The 26,680-nt window shown below is 40.6% G+C and overlaps 1 protein-coding gene across 3 annotated transcripts in view; it reads left to right on the top strand.

Moving 5' to 3' along the window:
* The window catches only part of pde4d (phosphodiesterase 4D, cAMP-specific), a 159,624-nt gene that overhangs the window by 112,513 nt on the left and 20,431 nt on the right, over nucleotides 1–26,680 (top strand). The window contains exon 1 of one of the 3 annotated variants that reach the window (XM_068311755.1): nucleotides 19,980–20,790. The exons of the other annotated variants lie outside the window; for them this stretch is intronic. Coding sequence (XP_068167856.1) covers nucleotides 20,726–20,790 — 65 coding nt within the window. The 5' untranslated portion in view covers nucleotides 19,980–20,725. Of the gene's footprint in view, nucleotides 1–19,979; nucleotides 20,791–26,680 lie in introns of those variants that run through there. 3 annotated transcript variants of the gene reach the window in all.

Below are 26,680 nucleotides of genomic sequence, written 5' to 3'. Positions count from 1 at the left end.
GTTGGAATATGAACAATGCCCATATTTCCTTCATTTTTTTTTAAACAGTGGTTTGAGTTTTTAATGCTACTCATGCAAAACATATTAAACTCATCCAGCGAATGGCAGGGGCTAGTTGTGTCGCTGTCAGTCTGTTAACTGTTTTTCTTTGCCTTTATTCTTCTCAGTATACAAGCAAGCACATGCTTCACATTACCACATTTTTTACCACAATTCTGTGTTCTTTTCAGTCACAAATAGCCCTGGACCTTTCACGTGTGTGTATATATATATATATATATATATATATATATATATATATATATATATATATATATATATATATATATATATATATATATATATATATATATACATACAGTGGTACCTCTATTTATGAACGTCTCTTATTACGAAATTTTCAAGTTATGAAACGCCTCAACAGGAAAGTATTGCCTCTTGTTACGAAAGAAATTTCAAGATACGAAAGGTAAAAATACAGTATTGGCTGATACTCGCAGCTCCCAAAGGTTCCTGAATGCAACGTTCTTATAGCTGCTCTGCCATTGGCTATTACCTAGAATCCTGGCATCCCATTGGCTAAGAGGAACCTCTATGTGTAGCTAGATAGGTGTCTATGTAGCGTCCTCGTCATTCGGCCCTCGACCCATGACTTGTTCTGATAGTTTTACGCAAATATATTAACGTTTTGAGTATTCGCTATGGACCCCAAGAAAGTGGCGAAGAAAAGAGGGAAAGAAAGGACGAAGAAAAGAGTTTTTTTGTCCGTACAAACAAAGCAAGAGATAATAGAAAAGCATGGAAAAGAGATCTGTTTGGTTGATCTTGCCAAAGAATATGGCCGTAATGCATCTACAATCGCCACGTTATTAAAACAAAAGGAAGCCATAAAACACGGGGGGTTTAAGGCATTGCGTGGGTGGTTGGCAAAGTTCAAAAGGATGACTGGAATTCACTCTGTTGTTCAGCATGGTGAGGCAAGTAGCGCATGAACCAAAGAGGGCAAAAAACAATGAGGACAAAGGTATTTATCGTCTAATCATCTCATTGTAACATGTATTGGTTACATGTTAGATGCATTTTTATGCTTTATAAAACATTTATGTCTGAATTTGCGGGGGGCTTGGAATGGAGTAAGGCATTTGCATGGAAAACACGTCTCTACTTACAAATTTTTCTGCTTAAGAAATTTCATTCAGAACCAATTAATTTCGTAAGTAGAGGTACCGCTGTGTGTTTTGTGTTTTGTTTGTGTGTGTGTGTGTGTGTGTGTGTGTGTGTGTGTGTGTGTGTGTGTGTGTGTGTGTATAAATAAATTCTGAATAAATATAGCATCATTAATTGACCTTTAAAGCAAGGACATCGAAGGAGTGTTGTCGGGACATAACTGCAGGAAATGCATCCACTTGTGTATCCAGTCTAGGGCTGACCTTTAGGTTGTCTTATATCAAACTCTATAAACTGGGACTTCAGATGTGTGACACTGCAATAAATAAGTTAATCTGACAGTTAATTTTCTGCTGGAGAATATGAATTGAAAAAGAAAGAAAACGTCACCAGGTATGTTGAAATGCTAACATTGCTTCAAAGGAGGAAGCTGTTCAAATACCTGAGGGCAGCTGGCTGTCTGCAGACTTGACTCAACCCAAACATATGAGAAAACGAACAAACACTATTTGGACTGTTCACACATTGCAGCATGTCACTAATCTGAAGTAGAAACACTGCCTGCTATGTTGCTGTTATCACTATCACTATTGTACTTGCATATTGTAAATTGTCTCAGTAAAGGTTAAAGGGTTTATGCACTATTGTTTTATTATGTGAGGTCAAATGAAGTGTAGACATGCTCACACTTGTAGAAAGGTTGGAGCAAGGCTAAAGGCTAAATGTTAATGAATTTTACCAAAATGATCATGTCATTCCCCCCACATACACTAAATATATCCCAGTTGTGTCAATAATCAGTGGTTCTTTCGGGTGTACTAACATTAGCCACAGCCACTGCTGCCTTGACTTGGATGATGCAGCCTCTCGGTTTAACCCGTTCATCTTCTGATGCGCTCTCAGGTTCAGAAATTCAGCGGTGATTATTTAACCCACGCATGCATAAGTACTTAATACGATAAGTTGATATTTAAATCGCTTGTTACTATAATTTCATAAATGTTAAATATAGCAAATTTAGTCACATATGACACAGGAAATGGGAAGATAATATGTGTTAACTCATATTACAAGAATGACACTTTAGGTTCTTCCATTCTCGTTTGAATCCCCTTCTTCACTGATATGAGAGAAATGTGAGAAAGCTGTGATTCATTTTTCTGAAATATATTGTCTTTGTGGGTTAAATGGCTGTTATAAATACAACGTTGAGACAACAATTTGGTGATTATCTGAATGGAGGATAAGTGTCTGAAAATAGGAGCTGAACATGTCAGGATCAATCTAAACTCGAGGCAGAATTTTACCCCACTTTTTCATCATAGTAAATATACACTTCATCATAATTTATGCATAAGTCCAAAGGAGCTCTTGCGATGGTCCATCCATCCATCCATCCCTCCCTCCCATACTTATGATGTACAAGCAGAGTATTACTAAAAAAGAGAAATGACAAAACATGTCAGTAGTTGTGTATATTTATGTTGAAAACATTTATAGGATGATGTAAATATGTGTTAATTTTATTTGGGTCGCAAAGTCCATGTCGATCACACTCCATAGTGCTCTGAGGCTGCATGAGGAACATTATTGGGGGTTTTTTTCTCTCTCTAGGAGGCTTCACTGCATTAGGCTTATTGCTACCATCAGCATTTTTATTGATCACTATGCTTTTAGTCTGCATACGTAAGAGTTAATGCATAGGAAATCTTAGGAGTGACGCACTAATTGATGCACCAAACTGCCGTCCTACATTTTTAAATGCTCAGGGTATCGTGTCCTCGGCACAAATAACCTCAGATGTATGAGATGTATGAGTGCAAAGAATCAAAAACCCAAACCAGAAAGGAAATGAAAAATATGTGTCTTAAACCATTTCAGTTACTAGTGTGCCTCAAAGACCAGGTGGAGAAAAAGATGAGGCTATATTTAGAACCTGGAAAATGGAAGTGCACTGTTACATCACTTCTCTCACTCTGTCTAAATGTTGCAGGGTGTTTAATTTTGGTGGATGATAAATTGATAAAACATTTCATTTCTTAAGCTTGTTTTTCTTTCAGCAAATGTGTTCGAGGCCATTAGGTTTCAGTGCTTTTCTCTCCCTCAGTTATTTGACAGCCCTGAGAGTGGCCTCAGGTGTTACATGTTTTTTTTTCACTAAGATAAGAAGACACAGGGCTTTGTTATCTCATTTCTTTGAGGCTCCCTGTCACTGCACATCGCCATTGATTCCAGTGCTGCTGAGTCAATCTTAGCCAAACTTTAGATTACTTTCTATCACTCTGAGATGTTGGGACCAAGGTGAAGCTTTTAAAATGGGCTTTTTGGAAGCAGCAGAGACCTGCTGTCAGTTTTGAAGGGACAAAGCTATCACTCACTGTTGTCAGAGTGCTACCATTAGTGTGTGTGTGTGTGTGTGTGTGTGTGTGTGTGCGTGCGTGCATGCGTGCGTGTGTGTGTGTGTGTCAGTCTACTGCACAGGGGTATGCTGACACACTCTGCCTTTTTATTGGCATTCTCAACCAGCTGCCCCTGATAGGACTGCATGGTCTAACACTTCTTTTCTTCACACCTTTCCTCTCCAGTAATGTCCGCCAGAAACGAGGCTGCATGGTGTGAAAGGAGACTTGTGAGGGGATAAAAAGGACTTCAGGACACATTACACACAATTTTTTGTTTACAGTCCTTTATATAAAAGGGAAAAAAAATCCAATCTTGTGTGTATTTGGTATAGCGGTAAGATCGGGTCGGGTCGAACCCGAGTTCGGGCCGACCCGACACGAAATTCGGGTCGGGTTGGGCTCAAACAGTCAGCAATTACTTTCGGCTCGGGTTGGGTCGGGCTTGATTTTTTTTGGAGTCGGGTAGGGCTTAAGATCTTAAGATCCAAGCCCGACCCGGCCCAATTCTTTTTAAATAAATATATATTTATATATTATATATCTCAAATGATCTATGGGTATTAAACTAAGGAATACCCTTATAAAATAAATCATTTAAGTAAAACATAGAAGGCGCTGTATGAGAAACATCCATCTACGGTACCTGCTCAGTTCCCTCCGTGTGTCAGCTGTATTTTCTCCTGTCACTTTACCTTTCCGATCGTATACGCACTGAAAGTAGAGGTAAGATCCTAAGCCCGAATCCAAGCCCGAAATTCGGGCCGGGTCGGTCTCAAAATGTCAATAACTACGTTCGGGTCGGGTTGGGTTTTAATAACGTCGGGCTCGGTTCGGGTCAGACTGGATTTTTAGGCCCGATCCTACCTCTAATTTGGTAGTGTACACTAAATATAATTCAATCTATTATTTACTTCATTTTTCCGTCCGGTTTTAAAGCAGTATTCATTTATTAACTTGTTTTAGCCTCTGTTCCCAAGCAGACTAAACTGTACATGCAGCAGTAGGATGTTATGAGGTTTTCTGGGCTCAGAATGGGGATTTAGGTTGTAAAATAACACGTAGGACCTTTTTGTATGAACACGTGTAATTCCAGGTGACTGATAATTGCTAAATATTGATTATTGTATTTCTAACTGCTTCCTTTCAATGAAGGCCAGGAGAAGGAAATGTAGTTTTTTATTTCAACATTTTAGTTTTCAAACAGATATTTCAATTGTTGTCTTTCTTAAGGTATGGATTTTTTTATATAAGTGTTCGTTTTGTAATTTTCTAGTTGAATTTGAAATTATTAATATTATTGTCGCTAGTTATCTTGTTTGCTATGGTGATGGACAGGCTGACAGACGAGGTTAGTCAGGAATCTCCATGGACTCTGATGTTTGCAGATGACATTGTGATCTGTAGTGAGAGCAGGGAACAGGTGGAGGAGAAGCTAGAGAGGTGGAGGTTTGTCTTGGAAAGGAGAGGAATGAAGGTTAGCCGCAGTAAGACAGAGTACATGTGTGAGAATGAGAGGGACCCAAGTGGAAGAGTGAGGTTACAGGGAGAAGAGATCAAGAAGGTGGAGGATTTTAAGTACTTAGGGTCAACAGTCCAGAGCAATGGAGAGTGTGGAAAAGAGGTGAAGAAGCGTGTACAGGCAGGATGGAACGGATGGAGCAAAGTGTCAGGTGTGATGTGTGATAGAAGAGTTTCAGCTAAAATGAAAGGAAAGGTGTACAAAACTGTGGTGAGACCAGCGATGTTGTTTGGCCTAGAGACAGTGTCACTGAGGAAAAGACAGGAGACAGAGCTGGAGGTAGCAGAGATGAAGATGCTGAGGTTCTCTTTGGGAGTGACCAGGAAGGATAGGATCAGGAATGAGTACATCAGAGGGACAGCACATGTTAGAGGTTTTGGAGATAAAGTCAGAGAGACCAGACTGAGATGGTTTGGACATGTCCAGAGGAGAGATGGTGAATATATTGGTAGAAGGATGCTGAGTTTTGAACTGCCAGGCAGGAGGCCTAGAGGAAGACCAAAGAGGAGGTTTATGGGTGTAGTGAAAGAGGACATGAAGGTAGTTGGTGTGAGAGAAGAGGATGCAGAAGACAGGGTTAGATGGAGGCAATTTATTCGTTGTGGCGACCCCTGAAGGGAAAAGCCGAAAGGAAAAGAAGAAGATTGTCGCTAGTTATCATTGAAACAACCAAGTTCATGACAATAATTGGCTGTGATTAATCGTAATTTTAAAATAATAGATTTTATTTTATCACTTTTGGGTGATGTTAAAAAATGCTTTTATGGTTTTGGAATGAAGCATAACAATATATAGGAATATTTATAGGAATGTTTTCTAATTTAAAATATTACACTATTTTATGAATCGTGTGGGATTTGTCACCAGGCTATCATGTTCATCATCATCACCTACCATTGTCTTTAAATTTAAGGTTGTTTAATCTTTTTGCTCTTAACATATTAATTGTATCCACAGGGTGTGGGTGTGTCTGCAATGAAAGTACCTTGAATCTTGTGTTAGTCCTGCATTCCCAAGAGGTAGTGCAGCACTGAATTGATTGGGAAGTTATTCCAAGCACAAGAGGAAAGTTCTTACTGATGTTTGAGGCTCTCAAGTACAACTGCTTTTGAGGATAGCATCTCACACCTATTTTGCAGGACATCTTGTCTGTCTTGTCTGAGTGCACAAAATGGATTAGTCATTATTGACAATCTATAGACTCTGCTATAGTTTGGCTGTTCTTTTCCCCGCCCTCCATTTGTTCCATCCAGTTTTTCTTTCACATATCGGTGCTGTTTGATTCCTTATTTTGGGATTCTGCTACTTATTGAAACCCACTCCCTCCTTAGTTTGTTCTGCCTAATGCATAATGTGGTTTTAACACACACACACACACACACACACACACATGCTCTCCAGTACAGCAAATATATCCCACAAATCACATGACATGTCATGGCAAATGAACAACATTGTAAGATAACATCATTAGTCTTTATTGCCTTTCAGCATCAGACACACTTTGAGAACAGGCTCACAACAGCAGGCTAACACCGCTGAGATCTGATAGCATAATTAAAATAGTGGTCTATGATGAATAATAATGACCACCTCTTTATTCTATGTGGTCTTGTCAACTTGATCATTGTCATTGTCGTCGTCTTAGTAGTAACTAAGATACCTCACTGTCTGTGGATGGGAGGTAATAGAAAAAACGTAAAGCCTTGAGGCAGATTTGACCTCACGTTCATTTTAAATTCAACCTTTGCCTTCCACTTTTATGCATTTCAGCCTGCACTCTCTCCCTCTCCCTCTCTCTCTCTTTCCCTCTTGCAGCTGCAAGATAGGGCTTTCAATTTTGTGTTCTTCTCCGGGACAGATGCCCGAGATGGGCAGATCAATAAGAGTACAGCACAGCAAACAAAGGACGTAAAGCGAGGGTATAGCTGTTTACATCCAGTCAGCATAAATCACAAGTAGAAACTTTACAGGCTAAAGCAAGGATTCAGGCAGTCAGAGAACGAAAACTCTGTTGTTTTAAGAACTACTGTGGATCAAAGTCTCATTCTTATTTTCCTGGCATTAAAATATTGCTGTTGGTTCAGAGGCAAAACAAAGAAATGAGGAAATATCATCACTCATTCCTTGGTGAATTGAAGTGCTGCTGTGCAACCGTGTGCGTCATCATCCAACCCAAACAAAACCTGCATCAGATTTTATCATGCCCAGGTCCTTTCCTGCAGGAACAAAGCAGCCCTCTTAGAGCCACTGGTTATTTGCTGCAGCTAAAAACAACAGGAATGAAACAAGAGGAGGTGGGGAATAGAGTTTTAAAGAAAAACATGTGGAGGTCAAGCCTTGGAGTTTTAGATCCAGTAAGACCTAAGGGTACATGCTGCTGAGCATTTATGGCCCTATTGAGTCGATGGAATCTTCTGGCCTGAATTTCCAGCTTGCTGCTTTAAGAAAGGCAACAAGTTAATCTTGAACCTCATAGATTTGGACAGTTTTTTTCACTCTCAATGAGTGAAAAAAACTCCCTTGTGGTTTACGCTGCAGACATAAACTACACGACATCTCAAGCATATGCGAATTACCTCTCATTAGCAGCCAAGAAAGATGACGACCGTGTTCTTCTCAAGAGGGAATTGCTTGTGACGATGACGGTGATTAGGATTGTCACGATGACGAGTGTGTTTGTGGGGAGGCATATTACAGACAGATTATAAAGGGTTTATGATGGAGGAGTGAGGGAGTTCCCTCGTATAAAAACACATGTGATACAGGCATACCTTGCTGGATTTAGCTTCATTAAAGTCTTACATGGGGATATAATTACAGCAACTGCTTGCTAGAAACCTGTGAGGTTAAGGGAAGGTGAATGACTTATCAAGCTGAGTTTGTTCACTATGTTTTGGCAAAGTCCTTGCTGCATTTTAGAGGTGGCTATGGAGTTAAAATGAAAATTGGAATAAACTGAAATAACTTGAACATTTGTTTTATTTCATTGTTTGTTAGTGAATTGACTTTCTCTTTTGATCTGTTTTCATTGGTGCTTTGGGTTCCACTTCCTGTCCAATCTCTGCCCAGCAAAGCTTTTGTTCATAAATGTTTAGTCTATATAAGTCACCTTCCTCTGTATTTTTCTGCACACGACAACATAATATGAATGCCATTCTACTGCTTCCTTAAAGGAAATACACTTGCACAGGCCAAAGTGTGACACTTTTAATCCATCCGGAAAGATAGACTCTTGCATTGCACGATGTGGAATAACACTGTCTCAGCAGGAAGGGAATGAATACAGACAATGATCTTTTTTCAACATTTGCACAACTTTTTCCAAATTATAAAAGCTCATTCATCATTCTAAAGCAGATCTTATATGCTGTTCAGTATTTTTCATAACATTTCTACACTTAGCATCCACATACTGAAGTGGTTCCTTTTGAAATTCAAGTACTTTTGTTGTCCATCAGTTTCCATGGTTGCAAATCGAATTCAGACTCATTCTGTGTACGCACCATCCGTGCGCTGGAATTTATTCTCAAATATGTGGAATTTTTTTTTTCAAATAGTTAAGCATAAAGTTAGTAAACTTCATAGATTTAGGATTGTTGAACATTTAATGTTGGTTTTTTAACGCTTTAGATCTGTTACAGAACGTTTTTGAATGTGTCAGCGTCAGCTGATATCTCAAAGTGTTTTTGATTCTTAGTTAAATTCATCGTAGAGACAATTATTCAGGGACAGCAGGTTTCTATAAACTTTCATTGTTGTTTTTATATTCATGAGTGGTGGAATAGCATCAGCTACAAACCTGGAGCAAGGATACCCTTGGCACTGATGACAAGGATAGTCCTCCCCCTCTCACACACACACGCGCGCATGTGGGCACACACACACACACACACACACACACACACACACACACACACACACACACACACACACAGACAACATAGAGCGCCTAAATAAACACACACTTTTCAAAGTTCCTCATTCTCATGTGGCCTCAGCTCTTGCACAGTCTTGCAAGAGTGGTGATGTCATCAGGGTTTTAATGAGGGATTACTCTGACATCACTGGGACTGCTGCCAATTTAAACCTATTAGCCTCACCATGTGCTTGTGGTGCTCTACAGCTTGAAGTGTGTGTGTGTCCACGTGTTTAATAAAAGAGTGTATTGAGGAAAATGTGTGGACCATGAGTGTCTGCATCCCATTATCATCCATTCATCTTTCTAATAATGATGTAGACATGCAAAAATTAAAAAATTTTATGGAGAAAACATGTCAAATATTCCAGTTCCACACCTTTAAAGAATTGCTGAAACACTTTTTGTTTTTTTCAATAGTATAAATATTTTATAAACTGCAAATTCGAGTTTTGGGAAAATGTCTTTTTCCTCAATCTAAAACACATCAGGTTTTAAACATTTACTTGTGAGGTTTGGTCAGTCAGACAGCCGACTGCCCAAAGCTAAGTACAGACTACATGACCTTTTCCAATTCGCTGCCAATCTAAGACATTCTTTGCAGCTCCAAGGGAACAAAACAGTCTGCATGCAGTCTGCATTTTGTGGCTTAGATATATTCTGAAATCGGTTCTCATGCGCTCTTGTGACTGGTGGTCAAATAAAAAAGAAACAAAAGTCAAGCTCTCTCTCTCTCTCTCTGTCTCTCTCTATTTATGTGTGTGCATGTGTGTGTGTGTGTGTGTGTGTGTGTGTGTGTGTGTGTGTGTGTGTGTGTGTGTGTGTGTGTGTGTGTGTGTGTGTGTGTGTGTGTGTATTTCAAATGAATGAATGAAAAAACAGGCAGTTTGTGACAGTTTTCTTAAAAGTAGCCTACAGTCTACAGTGCTGGCACGAACTTAGAACCTGATCCAACTTGTCAGCAATCTTGATGTTCACAAATGTCCCACGCACATAAATACTGTAATTGCATGTTTATTCCCTGCACAGAATTTCAGAGATGTGGATAAAAATGGACAAAACGCTGCAGATTATGCACCCAAAAAAATCTGAAAAGGCCACATGAAGTCTGAAATCAGAGCAAACTTTTCACTCAGTCTTTTATTTGCTCAGTTATTTTGACATGCCATGTGAAATCTTAATCTATGGGGTGTTAAAGTTACATGCTTGGCATGGGTTGTGGAAAAAAGGTAAACTACAGTAGTCAGATATGTCGGCGCACAGTTGTTCATGTCTCCAAAGTCTGTGCTCCAGACTGTGAGTCAGCTGGTTATGTAAGGAGAGTACTGGTAGGACATGCATAACTCCTGTGGATTTTTCATTTCTCATCTTAAAAATACAGCCATGTCCAGCAAATTGAGTTGATCATTGTGAGGGTATGTTAACATGTCACCCTTTAAACCTGAAATAAAGTCATCAGTGTCGATCGCATTGATTTGCTCCCATCCTCCAATCTCTTGACCCTCTTAGAAACCTGCTGTAATTTTCATTTTCTCATTAAGCAATCTGCCCTCGTGCCCTTAGCAACTGAAGACCGATTGGTTGACAGGACCCTACCTGTCCAGAGTTGCCATGGCAACCACATTATAAACATGAGTTGAGGAAGGGACTGTGAAGGCAGAGAGGATGTCTGAGTTTAGCTGAGGTGAAGGACCTGCTCTTTGACACACGAGGAATCTGTTTTCCAGCAGGCTGACCGGCTTTGAGCCGCTCCATTAATGCTTTGTCTTCACATATTTACATAAACACAACCAACAGCAGTCCTACTTTCCATCTTGAGCATCAAGCTACAGTTTTATACCTTTTTTTTCCCCATCTTGCTGCTGTTGTTTTGTTATGCGGCACAATTAGCTCGCATGAACCTGCTGTCCTGATGAGCCAATCAGCTCCACTTCTCCCTGTCACTTTCTGCTTCGCTGCAAGTTTAACTGAACATGATGCCATCATCCCTTGATCTCTGAATTCCTCACAGTCCTTTGTAATGTTTTTCTTAAAAACAAAAGGTCACTGATGTTGCTATGTGAATGTCACCATGTTTTAATGTGCTCCTGCTTCTGCGGTGACCCAAAATACCGCTGAATCAAAGCTCAGTGTCTGCATTGCAGCAACTAATGAATAAGACACAATGATAGACTTTAATACAGCAGTTTTTATCGCGCGTTATTTCACTATCAACACCAAAACCACATTGTGAAATAATAAATGCAGGTTGACTTGAGCTTCCCCTGACAGGCAGCTCTTCTGTGTCCGTCTCTACCCTCTGGCCTTTCTCTTTCACATTTTGCTGACTTAACTTGTCAGCCGGTCTCTCAAATGTCCTCACTACCAGTTACCTAATGCTACCGTTTCCATCTCCCCTCCACCTCTGTCCAGTTTGCGATCTGTCAAGCTGCATTGTCCCCTAATCCTGTGATGGGGTTGCTGACCCAGCCAGTCATTCACAAATCCCTCCTTTCTGTGTCGGACACTCTGTCTGGCTTTGTGAAATTTTTTTGTTTCCTGCCTCATACATACCATTTTTAAATGTTTTTAATGTGTCTCCCGATGAAGTCCGCAAGTCAAAATACATCTAACAATGAATTTATTCCTGATACTTCAGCCATTTTTCCATACAACTTTGAAATAGATGACGTTATACCAGAAACCCTTTGTCTGTTGTCACACAGCCAATTCGCCATTTATACACTTTTTATCCCACCTCCACACTTTCTGCTATGTGTAATTTCTATTCCTCTAGTGCTACAAACCTGACTTCAAATAGTGTGACATAAACTGTTCCCTCCAAAGATGTGCAAGTTACCCATGCCAGCATTTGAATGCTACATGGCAAACATTTAGATCTTATCGTACTCTTTTCTTGGAAAAGTGTTTGCTGGCTTTCTTGTGAATGTTTTACCCTACGTCAAGCTAGACAAAGAAAAGAAATCCACCCCTTCCCCTCCACCCGCTGCCCCCTAAGGATCTGTTGGTGATGCCATAGACACCCAAGAGGTCCTGTGTCTAGAACTAGTATTTTAGCACCGTAACCTGGAATAACACAATTTATTGGTGCAGTTTTACTGCTAAGTACAAACTCTTGTGTTTTCTAATATTTTTATCGACATGATTTTTATATCTTTGTAAATAACAAAGTACTTCAATTTCATTTAGCTACATTTTCTAAGGCGAGCTTGTGTGCGTGTTTTATGGTTCAGAAAGAGCGGTTCTGGTTTTCTGTCTCTGAGCCCCAGGGACACGGAGTGACGACAGTTGCACCGTCACCTGGTGCTCTGTCACAGCTCGTCGCCTCCGCTGACACCGTGCAGCGGCCTCAGCAGCTCTGCAAACACATCCATGGTTTTATGGGCTGCTCGTGTGTGACAATGGAACATTTCGAGTAATGCAATGCTGTATTGATCTGTTTGCATTCTTTCCCAGCTGTGGGTACATGCTGAGGTGGTGTATGTGTGTGTGAGAGAGATTGTAATAGTTGCCCTCAGTCAGCTCTTACATGTATGTGCGTGCTGATGTGCTAATGTACTAATGTTCAGTGTGAGGGTTGTGTTTGTCGTTGTGTCCATGACTTTGACAGGCTTTTTTTTTTTTTTTTTTGACCACCCAGGAGCTGTTGTCACATGCTGGCTGCTTCTGTCAGTGCTGAGCAGAAGCCATAACTCCACAGAGATTCACAGCTCGGTGCCTTTGCACTGCTGATGGTAGTCTGTTCTTGTATCTACATTTTCCTTACAGAGCCCCCTGCTGTCAGATGAGAAGAGTGAAGAGATTTAGTGGTTAAAATAATTCAGGATGTCTGCAAATGCCATTTGAAAGAATATGAATCGTGCTCTGTCTGCCATACCCATTGTTTGACAGGGTCAAAAGTGTTGTGACGCCGATCTGTCAGGCTTTCACAGCTGGTGGGTCCAGGTTGGGTATTTTGGTCGTCTGCTGCCCCCTAGTGGTGGTAAATTGTTACATCTCAGGTCGAGGATTCATTCATTCATTCATTTAGTTTGTATTTATTTCTATAAAATAATGCCCAGTCTTTAAGGGGCTTAGTGCTCTTGATGGACTGAAATAGATTGTGAAATGCTATTTTATTTAATCCTTGGTTGTCTATATCCCACCATTCACCTTATAATTTGGGACATACATTTTATCTACTGTTAACATTTACTAACGCTTTACAGTTTTCTTCTATTGGCTTATATTCCTAACCTAATACATACCAAATGGATGATTTTTTTTCTCATTTTTTGTCATCTTTAGAGCACGATTTCCTGTAAAACCCCGTAACTGTGTTTGAATGACCGCTCACAATTCAAAGAAGATTTTAACATTTTTTCCTCAAGAAAGATGGAAAACCAAGATTGAAAAAGAAACACTTTTGAATGTGTTCAGCTTTTTGTTTGGTAGCTTGGTTTTATATCCGTGTTTTCTGTGTTAATGAGTTGAATCAGTCTGGAGAAGGGAAGCTGATTCCGGCGTAGTTGGAGCTCTCACACAATTTTAAGAGATACAGTGATACCTCTACTTACGAATGTCTCTACTTACGAAATTTCTCAGCAGGAAATTATTACCTCTACTTACGAAAGAAATTTCGACTTGCGTAATGTAAAAACACAGTATCGGCTGATACTTGAATCTCCCACAGGTTCCTGAACGCAACATTCTCATAGCTGCTCTGCCATTGGCTATTACCTATTACGTATCTTCCTGGCATCCCATTGGCTTAGAGGGATGCCACTCCACCTCTGTGTGGAGCTAGAACGGTGCTTATGGAGTGTCTCGGCATTTGGCACGTGAGGTTTTCTGATAGTTTTGCGCAATTTAATAACTTTTTGAGTACGTATTCACTATGGACCCTAAGAAAGTGACGGAGAAAAGAGTAAAAGAAAAGACGAAGAAAAGAGTTGTTTTGCCCACACAAACAAAGCAAGAGATAATAGAAAAGCATGAGAAAGGGATGCGTTTGGTTGATCTCGCCAAAGACTATGGCTGTAATGCATCTACAATCGTCACGTTATTAAAACAAAAGGAAGTTTAAGGAGTTTAAGGCATCGCGTGGGTGGTTGGAGAAGTTCAGAAGGAGGACTGGAATTCAGTCTGTTGTTCGTCATCGTGAGATAGGAGCGATGAACCAAAGAGGGCAAAAAACAATAAGGACAGCAGTTAAAAGGTAAATGACCGTCATTATTATTCTTTACTCTATTCTTTGTTTTTTACGTTATGCACAACTCTCATTTATTGTGTAATAATCTAATCATAACATGTATTTGTTACATGTTTTGATGCATTTTTATGCTTTATAAAACATTTATGTCGGAATTTTTGTGGGCTTGGAACGGATTAGGGCATTTGCATGGAAAACGCGTCTCTACTTACGTAATTTTCTACTTCGTAATTTCTTCCGGGGACCAATTAATTTCGTAAGCAGAGGTACCGCTGTAATACAGAAGATAACATCGCCAGGTTTACGTACTGACTATGCTTTTCTTTACCATACGCCAATTTTCCACTCTTCTGCAAAACCGTCATAGAGTTGTACCTGAATTACATTGAATATAAGTCATTTTATATTACAGTAAGTGCAAAAATGGTCTCTGTGGTGACTGAAACTGACTGTTGAGGTTATAAAAGGACAAATTAGTTTGTCTCACCTAAACACCTTGCTTCTCTCCCCTCTCTCTCTCTCTCTCTCTCTCTCTCTCTCTCTCTCTCTCTCTCTCTCTCTCTCTCTCTCTCTCTCTCTCTCTCTCTCTCTCTCTCTCCTCTCCCTCCCTCTCTCACACACATCTTTTTTATGCATTCAAGCCTCACCCATTTCGAGCCCCCTCCTCTCCCACAGACCTCATCACAGACACGGAGTCTATTCTTCTCCATCTTTCTCTCACTTCTATCAGTGTGTGTGTGTAAAGTGTATTAACGGCGCTGCTGAAATGAGTTTGCCCGTCAACTCAGATTATCTATCTTTGGAGAAGATAGCCCGTTACCGCCACGCCTGCTCCAACGGCTCGCCCTACGCCACCAACAAGCCCATCGACATCAAACCTCGTGGCAGGAGAGGGTATGCTTACTCTCTGGGAGTGTACCTGTCTGTGTGTGTGTGTGTGTGTGTGTGTGTGTGTGTGTTTGTGTGTGTGTGTGTGTGTGTGTGTGTGTGTGTGTGTGTGTGTGTGTGTGTGTGTTTGTGTGTGTGTGTGTGTGTGTGTGTGTGTAGATGCAGAGGGGTTGGATGGGAACTTAATATGCTTTCTTTCACCTTGTAGATTTATATCACCTGTTTTCTTATGGACATATTTCATATTTGATGCACTCTCATATCACTCTTGTTACTTAATCTGATGCTCACTCTCTACAGTTGGTGTCTAACACTCACCTGTGGCAAAATCATGAAGGGAATTAGAGAAAATTTAGAAACCTCACATTTAGAATCGGTCTTATTTGTCTGTGTGGAAACTGCGGCTGAACAATATGTGGATTTATATGTTTGTATGACTTTCATAAGTGCACACAAAGCCTGTGTGTTCTCTCTTATCAGGACATTAGCTGATGAATAGCTCCGCCTGGACAACACAGACCTAGACCTGGAACTGTGTGTCATATAAATGGTTGCTCCTTGGTGGCTGGTTGCTTTGTCAAAGCTGTGGTTCTTCTGTTTACTCTTCTGAGCCTCTAATGTCGACTTGATGGTTGTAATTGCCTGAACATGTATATTTCTCGGTGAGAGTCAGCTCACCTGCTTTAACAGACCCCCCCAAAAAAAAGGTAAATGATGAATGTAACATAATAAAACGGGTTTCATCCAGTCATGGACTGAAGCGCGGGGGTGTTCAGGTGGACAGGTCTGTTCACTAACCACAGCAGAGTGTAAGCTTAATCACCAGAGCACTCTCTGTCCATTAACGCTGAGGCAGGAGATTTTAAGACCTTGTTAGACCCACTTTTCTATATTTCTCTGACTAATATGTACTCAGCCTCCCCTGTCAGAGCTAAGATGTGCTGTCTCAACTGATGCACGTCCATGCCTGCTCTGTTTCTAGCATATCTGGGTGGTTTGTGCGTAAACATTCAACTGCATAGCTGCGTTTGAACCTCTATAGTATTTCATACGTAATGTTAACAGTAATGGCGGGTGGCGTTTGTAGACATATAGATATGGATAGAGCTTTGTCAATACTCCAGTCCTTGCCATCTGTGCTCTCTGCCTGCTCCTCAGTTAAATGCTATTTATATCAGGAGCCACAAAGTGTGTTTATTTGCACCATATACTGAACCTTGTCCTTGAATAGCACTTTTTCCCCCCAAAAAATCAATATTTTTGTCAATTGTTGAGGTCACTTAATTTATGCAATTGACAGGAATTACACTCATGCCAACACCAGGTGGCACTAAGGGCTCGCTGAGAAGTGTGATTTACTCTCATAAAAAAGAGCTCATCATATCATGCTACCTGTGTTTTATTGTCGCGATCAATGTTACAGGTTACAGGTAATACAACAGCTAATGTGTATTTGATGATTTTGTCTTTTTTTTTTTTTACATGTTTACACTAAATATCTGTTTCTTCATTCAGTTAATTTAAATTAGACAGACTTAAATTTTATTTAAATATTTTTATCAGACTTTTTTCCCCTAACTTTATTCTTTTCCCCCAGATTTAAGACTTTTTTGCTTGTATATGACAACTTTTTTCTATATCTACCCTTAAAATAAATATTATTTATTAATGTGAACGATGTGTGAGTGTCAATTATTGGAAAAATAAATGACATCAACAGGACATAATTTGGTTTCTCACCATACAATAGTGATAAATGCTAATGTCATTGTGAAATTAGTGACCTCCGCCACTGGAAGGTGGAGGAGGACGTGTGATGGCCCACATTTCTTTGTTGGTGTGTCAGCAAAACATTTGAAGGTGGGTCTGGGTGTGGATACAGAGTCTGGATAATACCTTTTCCACTTTCTTCAATATTATGAGTTATCTTTTTATAATAATTTTACCACTAACATTTAAATATAGACTCCATATGTAAAAATATCAAAAACTAAATAAAAATCCACACTTGGTTCTCTAACATATACACAACTAGTTCCTGAGACATGTCATGATTTGTATCTGGGAAATTGGGAGCTTTATGTATTGAGTCAGGTGATGGTAACATAAACATGGCACTGTTTCCAAAATGGAGCTGAGATACGGTGTCTCTATATATGCAATGCCTTGAGTGTAATGAATGCACTTCTCAGCATTTCATCACATTGGCACAAATTGCAATACAGTACATACTGTATATACATACTTGCAAATACATGCAATTCTAAATCCTGACGGAAGGGGTTAGAATGGTTCACTGTCCTCAACACCATCATCACTAATGGAGCTGTGTGTCCGAGCAAGTTCACACAGGTGACTCGAGCTGCGCCACGTACGCTCATGCCGTCATTTGAGGCCTCATCTCCTCAACACTACCTCACACTTTGTTCCGTTATTTAAGCAACAACAGTTTCCCATCTTCCCCTCTGCCTGCCAGTCCTCCTGCTGCTCCACCTGTGTAATACTGCCTCCAACACCCCACCCCCCGAGCATCCACCTCAAGGCTTATGGGAATGCAGAAAGTTTGCTCATCACTCCCCAATACTTCCATGTAAACATATATGTCGGCAGAGATAAAAATCTAAATGCTAAACACACACCCTGTTCTGTAGTGTTGTGAAAATAAACATTTCAGCATCATGATTGAAAGTAATTCTTTCAGTTGTTGAGAAAACACACATTTTCTTTAGGCTGAGATGCTGATCCTTATCGCACAAAGGAAGTTATATACTGCTGAGCTCCTGAAGTGAAATTGATGTCATTCATTGTATTCATTTGCATCACCCCTATTTGGTTCCAGGACCTAACTCCAGTTTAAATACTCATTATGTCATTTTGTCTGAAGGCAGTAGAGAGATAAACTGAACAATGGATCCTATATTAAATTATGCTAAACAGAGCCAGTCATTAAAACAATGAGGTATTGATTGCTCCTATGTACTGTATTAAAGTTGAATAACAAGTAATGTGCTCAGTTTCTTTAAATATTTAACTAATGCTGATTGTGGGTCTATTTATTGCATGTTTTCCTTTCATCTTTTTGCCTGATGTGTACACATCTGGGTTCATGTAGTTTCAAGGCAGAGGAAAGACTCCAGGATTCCACTTTTCTTAAAGAAACTGTTTTCTTTTGTTGTCTCTTTCTTGATAGAATGAAATGTGCAGGCTCTATCAATAGGATTAGTTTGAGCACTTTCAAATCCTGACTGTGGACGACAATCATTCTGCCTGTGCTACACTGAAAGATGAGTCCTCTAAAGTTCCTGACTTCCATTGCTTTACACAAGGTTGCATTTTTAGCTGTATAATGAAGCAAATCAACCGTCTACCCTCCAAGTATTTATTTGAGGCTAATATTTTGATATTATTTGCTGAGAGGTGTCAGTTTTTATGAGTAATGCGCTTGAGTTTGCTCATTTTTTCCATTTCTATCTACAGTTTTAGAACAAGACAGAAGGAACGAGAGACACAGGAGGCACTAGTATGCAAACCCTTGACGATTATTTATGATTAAACATTTTCTAGCTTTCATGCAACCGAGACCTTTTTCATTTGTGCTGTAAGGAATGGATGCAACTCATAAGAGCTGGAGATGGATGCATTTCCTTTTTCTTCTGCTTTCTTATCGCCTGAACCAATGCCTGCCTTGAACAAAACAGAAACGTCCTCTGATTGATGTCACTCTCTGTTACTCACGCCTACGACCAGGTGCACTATTTATGACATAAGACTATTCTCAAGGCTGGAATAATGCTTAAGCTCAAATCTTGTCTTTCTGGTTACATTTGTTTGCTCCTCTTGGTTTTGAAGTTTTTGTTTCTTCGACCAAGAGCTACACAATTAAAATACATGCCAGATGCTGTGTTATGTCCTGTTTTTCTTTGATATGTTTGCTGATGGCACATGATTTAAAAAAGCAGCACATGGAAATGCTGTGAAATGCTTGAAGGTTGCTAATAATGATGTTGCTGGCAAAAAGAAACACTTTTGCAGATGTTTGTGAATGTTTTTACTGTTCTACAGTACAGAATTGTCCCTGTTTGTGTTTTTTACTCTAGTATTTGATGTGTTGTACACAAAAGCTGCATAACAAGGTCAACATACTTGCTTGACTTGTCTGACTTATTCACGTGTGATCGACATGTCAGACGACTGACACACCTGTCTGGAGAAAAGCTAATGTTAGATCCTTGACCCAAACATTTGACTTCAGATGATGTCATCGTATCTGAACACTGCTGTTGCAATGCACAAAGAAGTACATTAAAATCAAACTAACCAATGCAGACTTGGATATAATGAGAAATTAAAACATACTGAATATACAGACCCATTTGAAGAGAGTGTTAATTTTCATGTTTGTTACTTACGACTATATAAAGTATATAAAGGCTCAAATCTTTACTCATTATTTAATTTTGTGCAACTATTAAATAATATAGGGTTAACCCTGAAAAGACCAACCCTATGGGTGTGCTATTTATTTCTTTATTGTTACAAAGTAAAATGTGTGTACAAGAATAACACAAACGGTTAATTATTAATCATTAAGGCAACAAGGTGTCCTGACAAAATGAAATATGGAATCTCTTCAGGCAATTTGAAAAGCAAGTTATCAGTTTATTTATTGATAAAATTCAGATCAAATTGGTGCATCTTGGATTAATAAACAGTCAAATTAATAGCATCCTTTATATTTTTTGACATGTCGTCACTCCCTCACATCACATTCAATTCTGATCACGCTACCATGTGCCAAAACATTCCTAACCCCCCCCCCCCCCCCCTTTGTCTGCCGGAAAAAAGCTGGAGCTTTCCACTAAATCCCTTGCTTACTCGATTTATTGCCTCTCTCACTGGAATGATGAAACCCAGCCAAACCTGCCTTCATTTGTGTGCTCTCTCCAGATCACTGGCATGCCTTCCCTCTTGGTTTTAGGTTACCTTGGCAGCCGTGTGATTGACACTTGAGAAAATCGTCAACAGAATTCCTTGGGGATACAAGTCCCTCCCTTTAAAGTATTACTACTATCAAAACAACCCCTCCCACTTTAGACATACCTAAGCCGACCCTCCAGGGGAGAGAGAGAGAGGGAGAGAAAGAGCAGGAGACTCAAGCAAGTCAGAGACGGGGACGCAATTTGTAAGATAGAGCAAGAGAGATAGAAGTACAGAGGGGAGGGAGAGGCAACGTGGGAGGAGGAGGAGGAGGAGATCTTATTTCCACCAGTCAGAGGAAGAAGAGAAAAACCACAGAGACCTGAAAGTGAGAGGCAAATTGAGAAAGAGTAACCGAGTGAGTGGATGCATGGATTAGGAGCGATCACATGCTGATCCTGCAAGAAAGATAAGAACAGGAGTGTGACGGAAAGCGCTAGAAGAGGAGTGTGTGAAATAATCTTGGACAGAGTCCCTCGACAGATCTGATCACCTGTCATTGAGCGAGGTGGTGGTGTTGTTGGTGGTGGTGGTGGTGGTGGTGGGGGCTCCCACCGGATCTATCAGTGGCTCCAGGTGAACCAGTAGGATGTGCATCCGCCGCTCTCTTTGTGCATTTCTGAAGATATAATGCTCGTGGATGTGGGAGGGCAATCCAGACCATGAGTATCATTCTGAAGCCCCGGTCGCGCTCCACTAGCTCATTGAAGAACACGGAAGGAATATGGTAACTAGACTGGAAACTTTGTTCCATTGATGACATGTTCGTGTTAATCCCATTCCACGTTTGTGTGCTCTATTGTTCTCCACACACTTTCCTTCCTCTGCTCCTGCTGGCTTTGTCCGAAATCCTTCCTTTCCATTTTTTTGCCCTGCTGTGCTCTCTGTTTATGGATTGTTTCTTTTCTATAGAAGCTGTACATACGTTATGGACATGTTCAAAGCTCGATATGTTCTGTGGCTGGATTACAGTAGTTCTATTTTAACTACAGTGTTTCAATCGTACCGACTCAGTAACGACTTGAGGCTTCCTGAAGTTGTGGTTGACCCTTATGTTGCTCCCTGACTGCCCACCCGTCCGTCCCGCATGTTGAGATTATTTACAACACAAGGCTGTCAAGCAGAAACCCCATCATTCATTTGCGAAGGTGTCTTCACATCCCATACATTCTCCTGTCTGCACATGGCTCCATATAAATACAGGATGTGCCAGGGGCACGACGCGTCCTCCCCCTCCCGTCTCCTTCACCGTCCTGTCTTAGCTTGTCCTTGCCTGTCAGCGCTCATTTCCAGCAAAGAAACTACCACACAGCGGTAACCGCGTCAGTTCATAGTCAGGTTTTTTTCCCACTGCGACACTCCCAGGCAGAGAATGGGGTTGTGGTTGAATCCCAGTGCCATGTGTTTGACCCCCCCCCTCCCCCAGGCCTCCCTGAAGACTATGGCATTGTCACTGTGTCCCCACAGAAAACAAGGCTTATGTGAAACAGACATATTAGAGACTGTACATGATGAGGCTAACAGTCATCATGCATGTATTTTTTGTAGCTCAATATGTTGGAGCTAACTGCTGAAGGAGAATCTGGTTATGTTGGGGGGGGGGGTTAGGGGGGGGGGTGTATGAGTCCTCTTCTTGAATGGCGACCAAAAGCAGCACTTAGCTGAATAAAAGACAACGGCTCCTCCATCTGTCCGGCGCTCCTCGCTCCTGTTTTTATCAAAGCTTCTTTTCAGTAATTTTCATCATTGCTTTTTTTGTGTTTCATAACTACCACTGTGCTCACAAGATATACAATAGACAAGTAACTGCAGCTATCATTTCAAAAAACTGAATTAAAGACGGTTATCCAGCTGTTTGCGAGGAGGTGGGTGGTTTTTTTTGGGGGGGGGGGTTTACACCACATGCATGTGTAATATATGAGTTTAGACCATGTGAAGGTCTCTGCGTGCTGACATGAACACTCCTCTATGTGCGTCATTTCTATGTGTACACCCCCCTGGCTGCGTTCTTGTGTATATGTACAGCAGCGAGCTAATCGGAGTGCCTGGCGGCCCCCCGACTCGGCCCGACTCAGACTCCACTCATCCATGAAAATGCAGGATTTCACACGCTCTCCTGCATCCGTCTGCATATTAGCTGGATTTGGGAACGAGCTCCACACCTATCAAAGGAACCGGTTCCACAGCGGCGTTGTGGGGAGGGGGTGTAGCGAGGTGGAGAGACACCAGGTGCTTTAACTTGAGTGTTGGCATCTGGTTGATGTTGGTCACAGTTGTTTTTGTCAGGTAGTGTTGAAGGTTATCTGCACTTGTAGGGCCTGACAAGTTTAGTTATCAAATAATGTTTTCCAGATTTGACCTGAGATGATGAATAGGACTGAAAATAGGTTCGTTGTGAAGCGGACCCTCTACAGGAGAATAACTGTTTTGTTTTTTTCTTGGAACCATGTGACCTGAGACAACGTCACATTGCCATGGTGATGTCTTTATGTGTCCCACATGATTGACTGAGTTTCCTGAATGCCACAGAAAGAGTGAGCACTAAAGCAGTGTCACAATGAAAGTCAAGGGGCTTACATGACCTCTGTCTGGCAGGTTAGGAGCAAGAAACACCAGGAGGAGTTAAAGTGACATAGCCATTGAATAATTTTTAGTGGAAGTGATGTATTAATTTCAACAGCACTTCTTTTTTTTCTTTTTTTTTTATCTTCCAGAGAACAATTTTTGCCAGCATTTTCAACATGGCAGGTGATGATTTCACTTTGTGTGTGTCTGTTAGCGAGTGACTGTTTCACAAGATGACTTGTAAATGAATGCAGGACAGACAGAGAAAACATGTCACACGTATCTGTCAGCGGTCAGTCATTTATCTGCTCGGCCTGATGGACCTGTTGGTGTTGGCCCCTCCGCAGTTGGTTTTCCACAGTGTCCTGCATTATTTGGTTCACTTTATCATGATAGCTACATTCACGTAGAACTTTTACAGTGTTTTTTTTCTCTCTTAGTCTTTCTCATTCGGGAATGTTTGACTCAAATCAGGGAAAATAATCACGTTTTTAAAAAAAACCAACCCAGAACACCTTATTAAGTAACAAAATATTTTATCAGATCAGAAGAAAAAAATAAACAAGATGTGGCAAAAAAACAAAAACACTGATGAACACCTACCTTGACTCATCTGAGGGTTTTTGCAGACACTTCTGCATCCATTGAAAACACTGGATCCAAATGCTTTTTTTGAATGAATTTCTGGTCAGAATCTTCATCTTTCTGCAGTATCAGTATTTCCTACATAGCTCGTATATAATAAGTCATGCCTGCCAGCAGTGGTAACTCAGCGAAGTTGGTTTCTGCTTCACTGACCTGACAACAAAGTAAGAGGACATATTCTGAGCTCTCTTAGTGCTCCTGGTTTGATTCAGAAAGCGAATTGAGTGTCAAACTAGGTCAGTCTCTAAATATAAAAAGTAATATTTGCATCAAACAAAGATGTCATCAAATCTGTAAAACATTTCCATCACTTGTAGTATATGATGTGTTATAATGGCACACACACACACACACACACACACACACACACACACACACACACACACACACACACACACACACACACACACACACACACACACACACACACACACACCTTGTCCTTCTGTTACTGTCTGGTCCTCTACTTGTCCTTTCTAAAATAAATCAAGTGTAGTCTTTCTCCTGACTGTTTCAAAAGTCAGTGCCACACTTGCCAAACACATCTGCAACTGCAATTCTGCAGTTTTTGGCTTTCTTATAGCATTCTTTGAGAAGAAATGACAGGAAACGTTCCCCTGCTTAATGTATTAAAACGACAGAGAAAAGCCCCAAGCCCACCCTTCACTATCGCCTGACCTCGACCGATTTATCAGAGACCTCTTCATCTTGTCACAGCACTGTCACATTCACTCCCGTGGTGTTTGTGATTGCTCAAGTGACCTGGCTTGTGTGTGTTTTTGTGTATCTAAAAAAAGATACTGAGAGTGACAGAGAAAGTAGATGTGGAGCCAGAGACAGGAGGAACATAATAAGAACTGAACAGTGTCCTTAGGCGTGTGTGTGACCCAGCGGTATAAAGTCACAGGGAGCCACTGTGCCTCTATCTCAGCAACCTCACAAGTACTGGGACAGCAAACGTGACATTTATTGGCAACACTTTTTTTTAATTCATGCTTTACTTGCAACTCTAGAGTGGAAGATGAAACTCCGTTCTTGTCCCCATAGGACATCTTTTTTGTCTAACCAAGTATTTTTTTTCCCAAGTGAAAGCTCTTATCCATCAAATAATTATTGACATTTGATTACAGCAAAGATTGGCCAGCAGACTCTTCAGCACATTATCCTCTGCCAAGTCTACCAAAAAATGTTTTTATGTGCAGAATATTCCGGATAAATTTCCACTTTACAAATAAGTGATATGCAGCTGAAAATCCTATTTGATGGGTAACATTTACAAAATATATCTCTTTCAATATTACAATGCCTGAACTATCTATAAAACCACATAGTTTAGTCTCTTAGTTAAATACCATCAGTAATCAGTAGGTGGTATTAAGAGTAATGTGATATGACAATTTTACAGTTTTTGCTTTGCTTTAGCTTCGTATTTATGTTTTATTGGACTGTTCTCCTTATTGTATTTTTAGTCTTCACTTATTTTTTTCTATATAACTGTGTTTAAAAGTGACCACTGTTGCTCTTTGTCTGTGTCAAAACAAGTACATCTAAATTCAAACAAAAAAAATACTTAAATAAAAAACTAAAATAAACTGAGCCAGGTAAACTGTTAATGGAAGTGAAAAAAGTCGGTAATATAAAAAAAAAAAAAACGTGCTAGGAGTCCTAGCCTAGGACCTCAGCAGTCCAGTGTGAGCGTTGGTATTGTGTAAAAGAAAAAGACAAAAAGATAATTAATACATGAAACATTATTGACCTGAATCTTCTTTCCATTCTCTTATTTTTCTCTCATTCTTATCTAGTCATATCCCAGCTCTGTCAATTATACTTGATTACATCTCAGCTCTGGATCTTTCCCTTTTCTGGTAAACTTTGGCCTCCTATTTTCTCTCATTTGCTTTAAGCAGCCCTGGATTTACCTCCCATCTCCACAATAATCTCTGTCTGAGTTGTACTCGTGCCTTTTGTTGATTCTCAGAGTGTACTCACTGGAGTGTAGACATTTGCTCTCACTCTATTCTTTCCCTCTTTTTTTTTTTTTTTTACACCTCATGTTTACCCGTCAGCGGCTGCTGCTTTGAGTCAGAAGAGGGGAAAATTCCAGGCATTCACTCTGTGATGTCAATGCCGGAGTATTACCTCAGCAATTACGATATTATTTCTGCCATTCCTGTCGAAGGAGTGTCTCTGTCGTCGCGCTTCAGACACAGGCATAAACCGACGCACACGCTGAGAGCCGAGTTACGTGTCAGAGGTTTCGTTGAGGATCTGTGAACGCAGTTACGTCAGAGAAAGTGTGATAATGAATCAGTTGTGTAACATATGCTGGGTGTTGTAGTTTTGTACTTTCACTATCACTCTTTCTTATCATTGTCTTCCAAGCATTGTACACACACTAATCGCACAGAACAGCTGGAGAACAACCTGACCTGTGCCTGTTATGAGGATGTGAGTGTTCAGTTTCTGTGTGTGTGTGTGTGTGTGTGTGTGTGTGTGTGTGTGTGTGTGTGTGTGTGTGTGTGTGTGTGTGTGTGTTTGTGTGTGTGTGTGCGTGCGTGCGTGCGTGCGTGCGTACGTGCGTGGTTTTGACTGAAAGACTGACGGAGAGGACTCCGAGAACAGGGTGAGGTACATGAGATAAGACAAACACAACCGTTAAAACAAGTTGTCACGTGTGTGTGTGTGTGTGTGTGTGTGTGTGTGTGTGTGTGTGTGTGTGTGTGTGTGTGTGTGTGTGTGTGTGTGTACCTAAGAGTTAATTAAATACAGGCACAGACATCCAAACTTGGTCATTCTCTCTGTTGTCGCTCCTCACAGAGATCATTGAGAGGATAGCAGGGAGTCCTTTAGTGCTCTGCTTCTGGAAGAATCCCTGGCATGTCCTGCATCTTGGCTGCATCTGTCACACAAGTTGACTCCCTTGATTGTCTATTTAAACAGCCTGCAAACCAGACTTACTGAACACAAAGTAATAATACACCTGCATCTGACTTATCTCTGAAAAGACGTGAAATACCCTGAAAAAAAACAGTCACAAATTAGTAGCCAGAATCACAGGAGAAGATGTCACCGTCTGATCACATACGTGTGCAATCATACATACATACATACATACCACCTCAAGGAAGTGTTACCGCCAACGGGCTGTCCCTTCCTGCGTAAATGGTTGGTGACATTGCATTTAAAGCGCCTCTAGCCCCCGCTGACGGTGATGATGACGTCCTTGTTGTTATGTATTATGCATAAGGGGAATCCTGCCCTTGACCTTACCATTCACACCAGATGGGATTATAGGATTGCTTGATAGCCTCCATGATGTGACAGGTATTAGTCATCACCTAGCCAAACAATCACCTAGGAGACTAAGAAGCTGTTCGTGACATCCTGGTAAGGAATCATGTCCCCAG

Source organism: Antennarius striatus, chromosome 3 (assembly GCF_040054535.1).
Source record: "Antennarius striatus isolate MH-2024 chromosome 3, ASM4005453v1, whole genome shotgun sequence".
NCBI classification, from domain to species: Eukaryota; Metazoa; Chordata; class Actinopteri; order Lophiiformes; family Antennariidae; genus Antennarius; species Antennarius striatus.
This window is presented reverse-complemented; position numbering and strand designations above follow the sequence as displayed.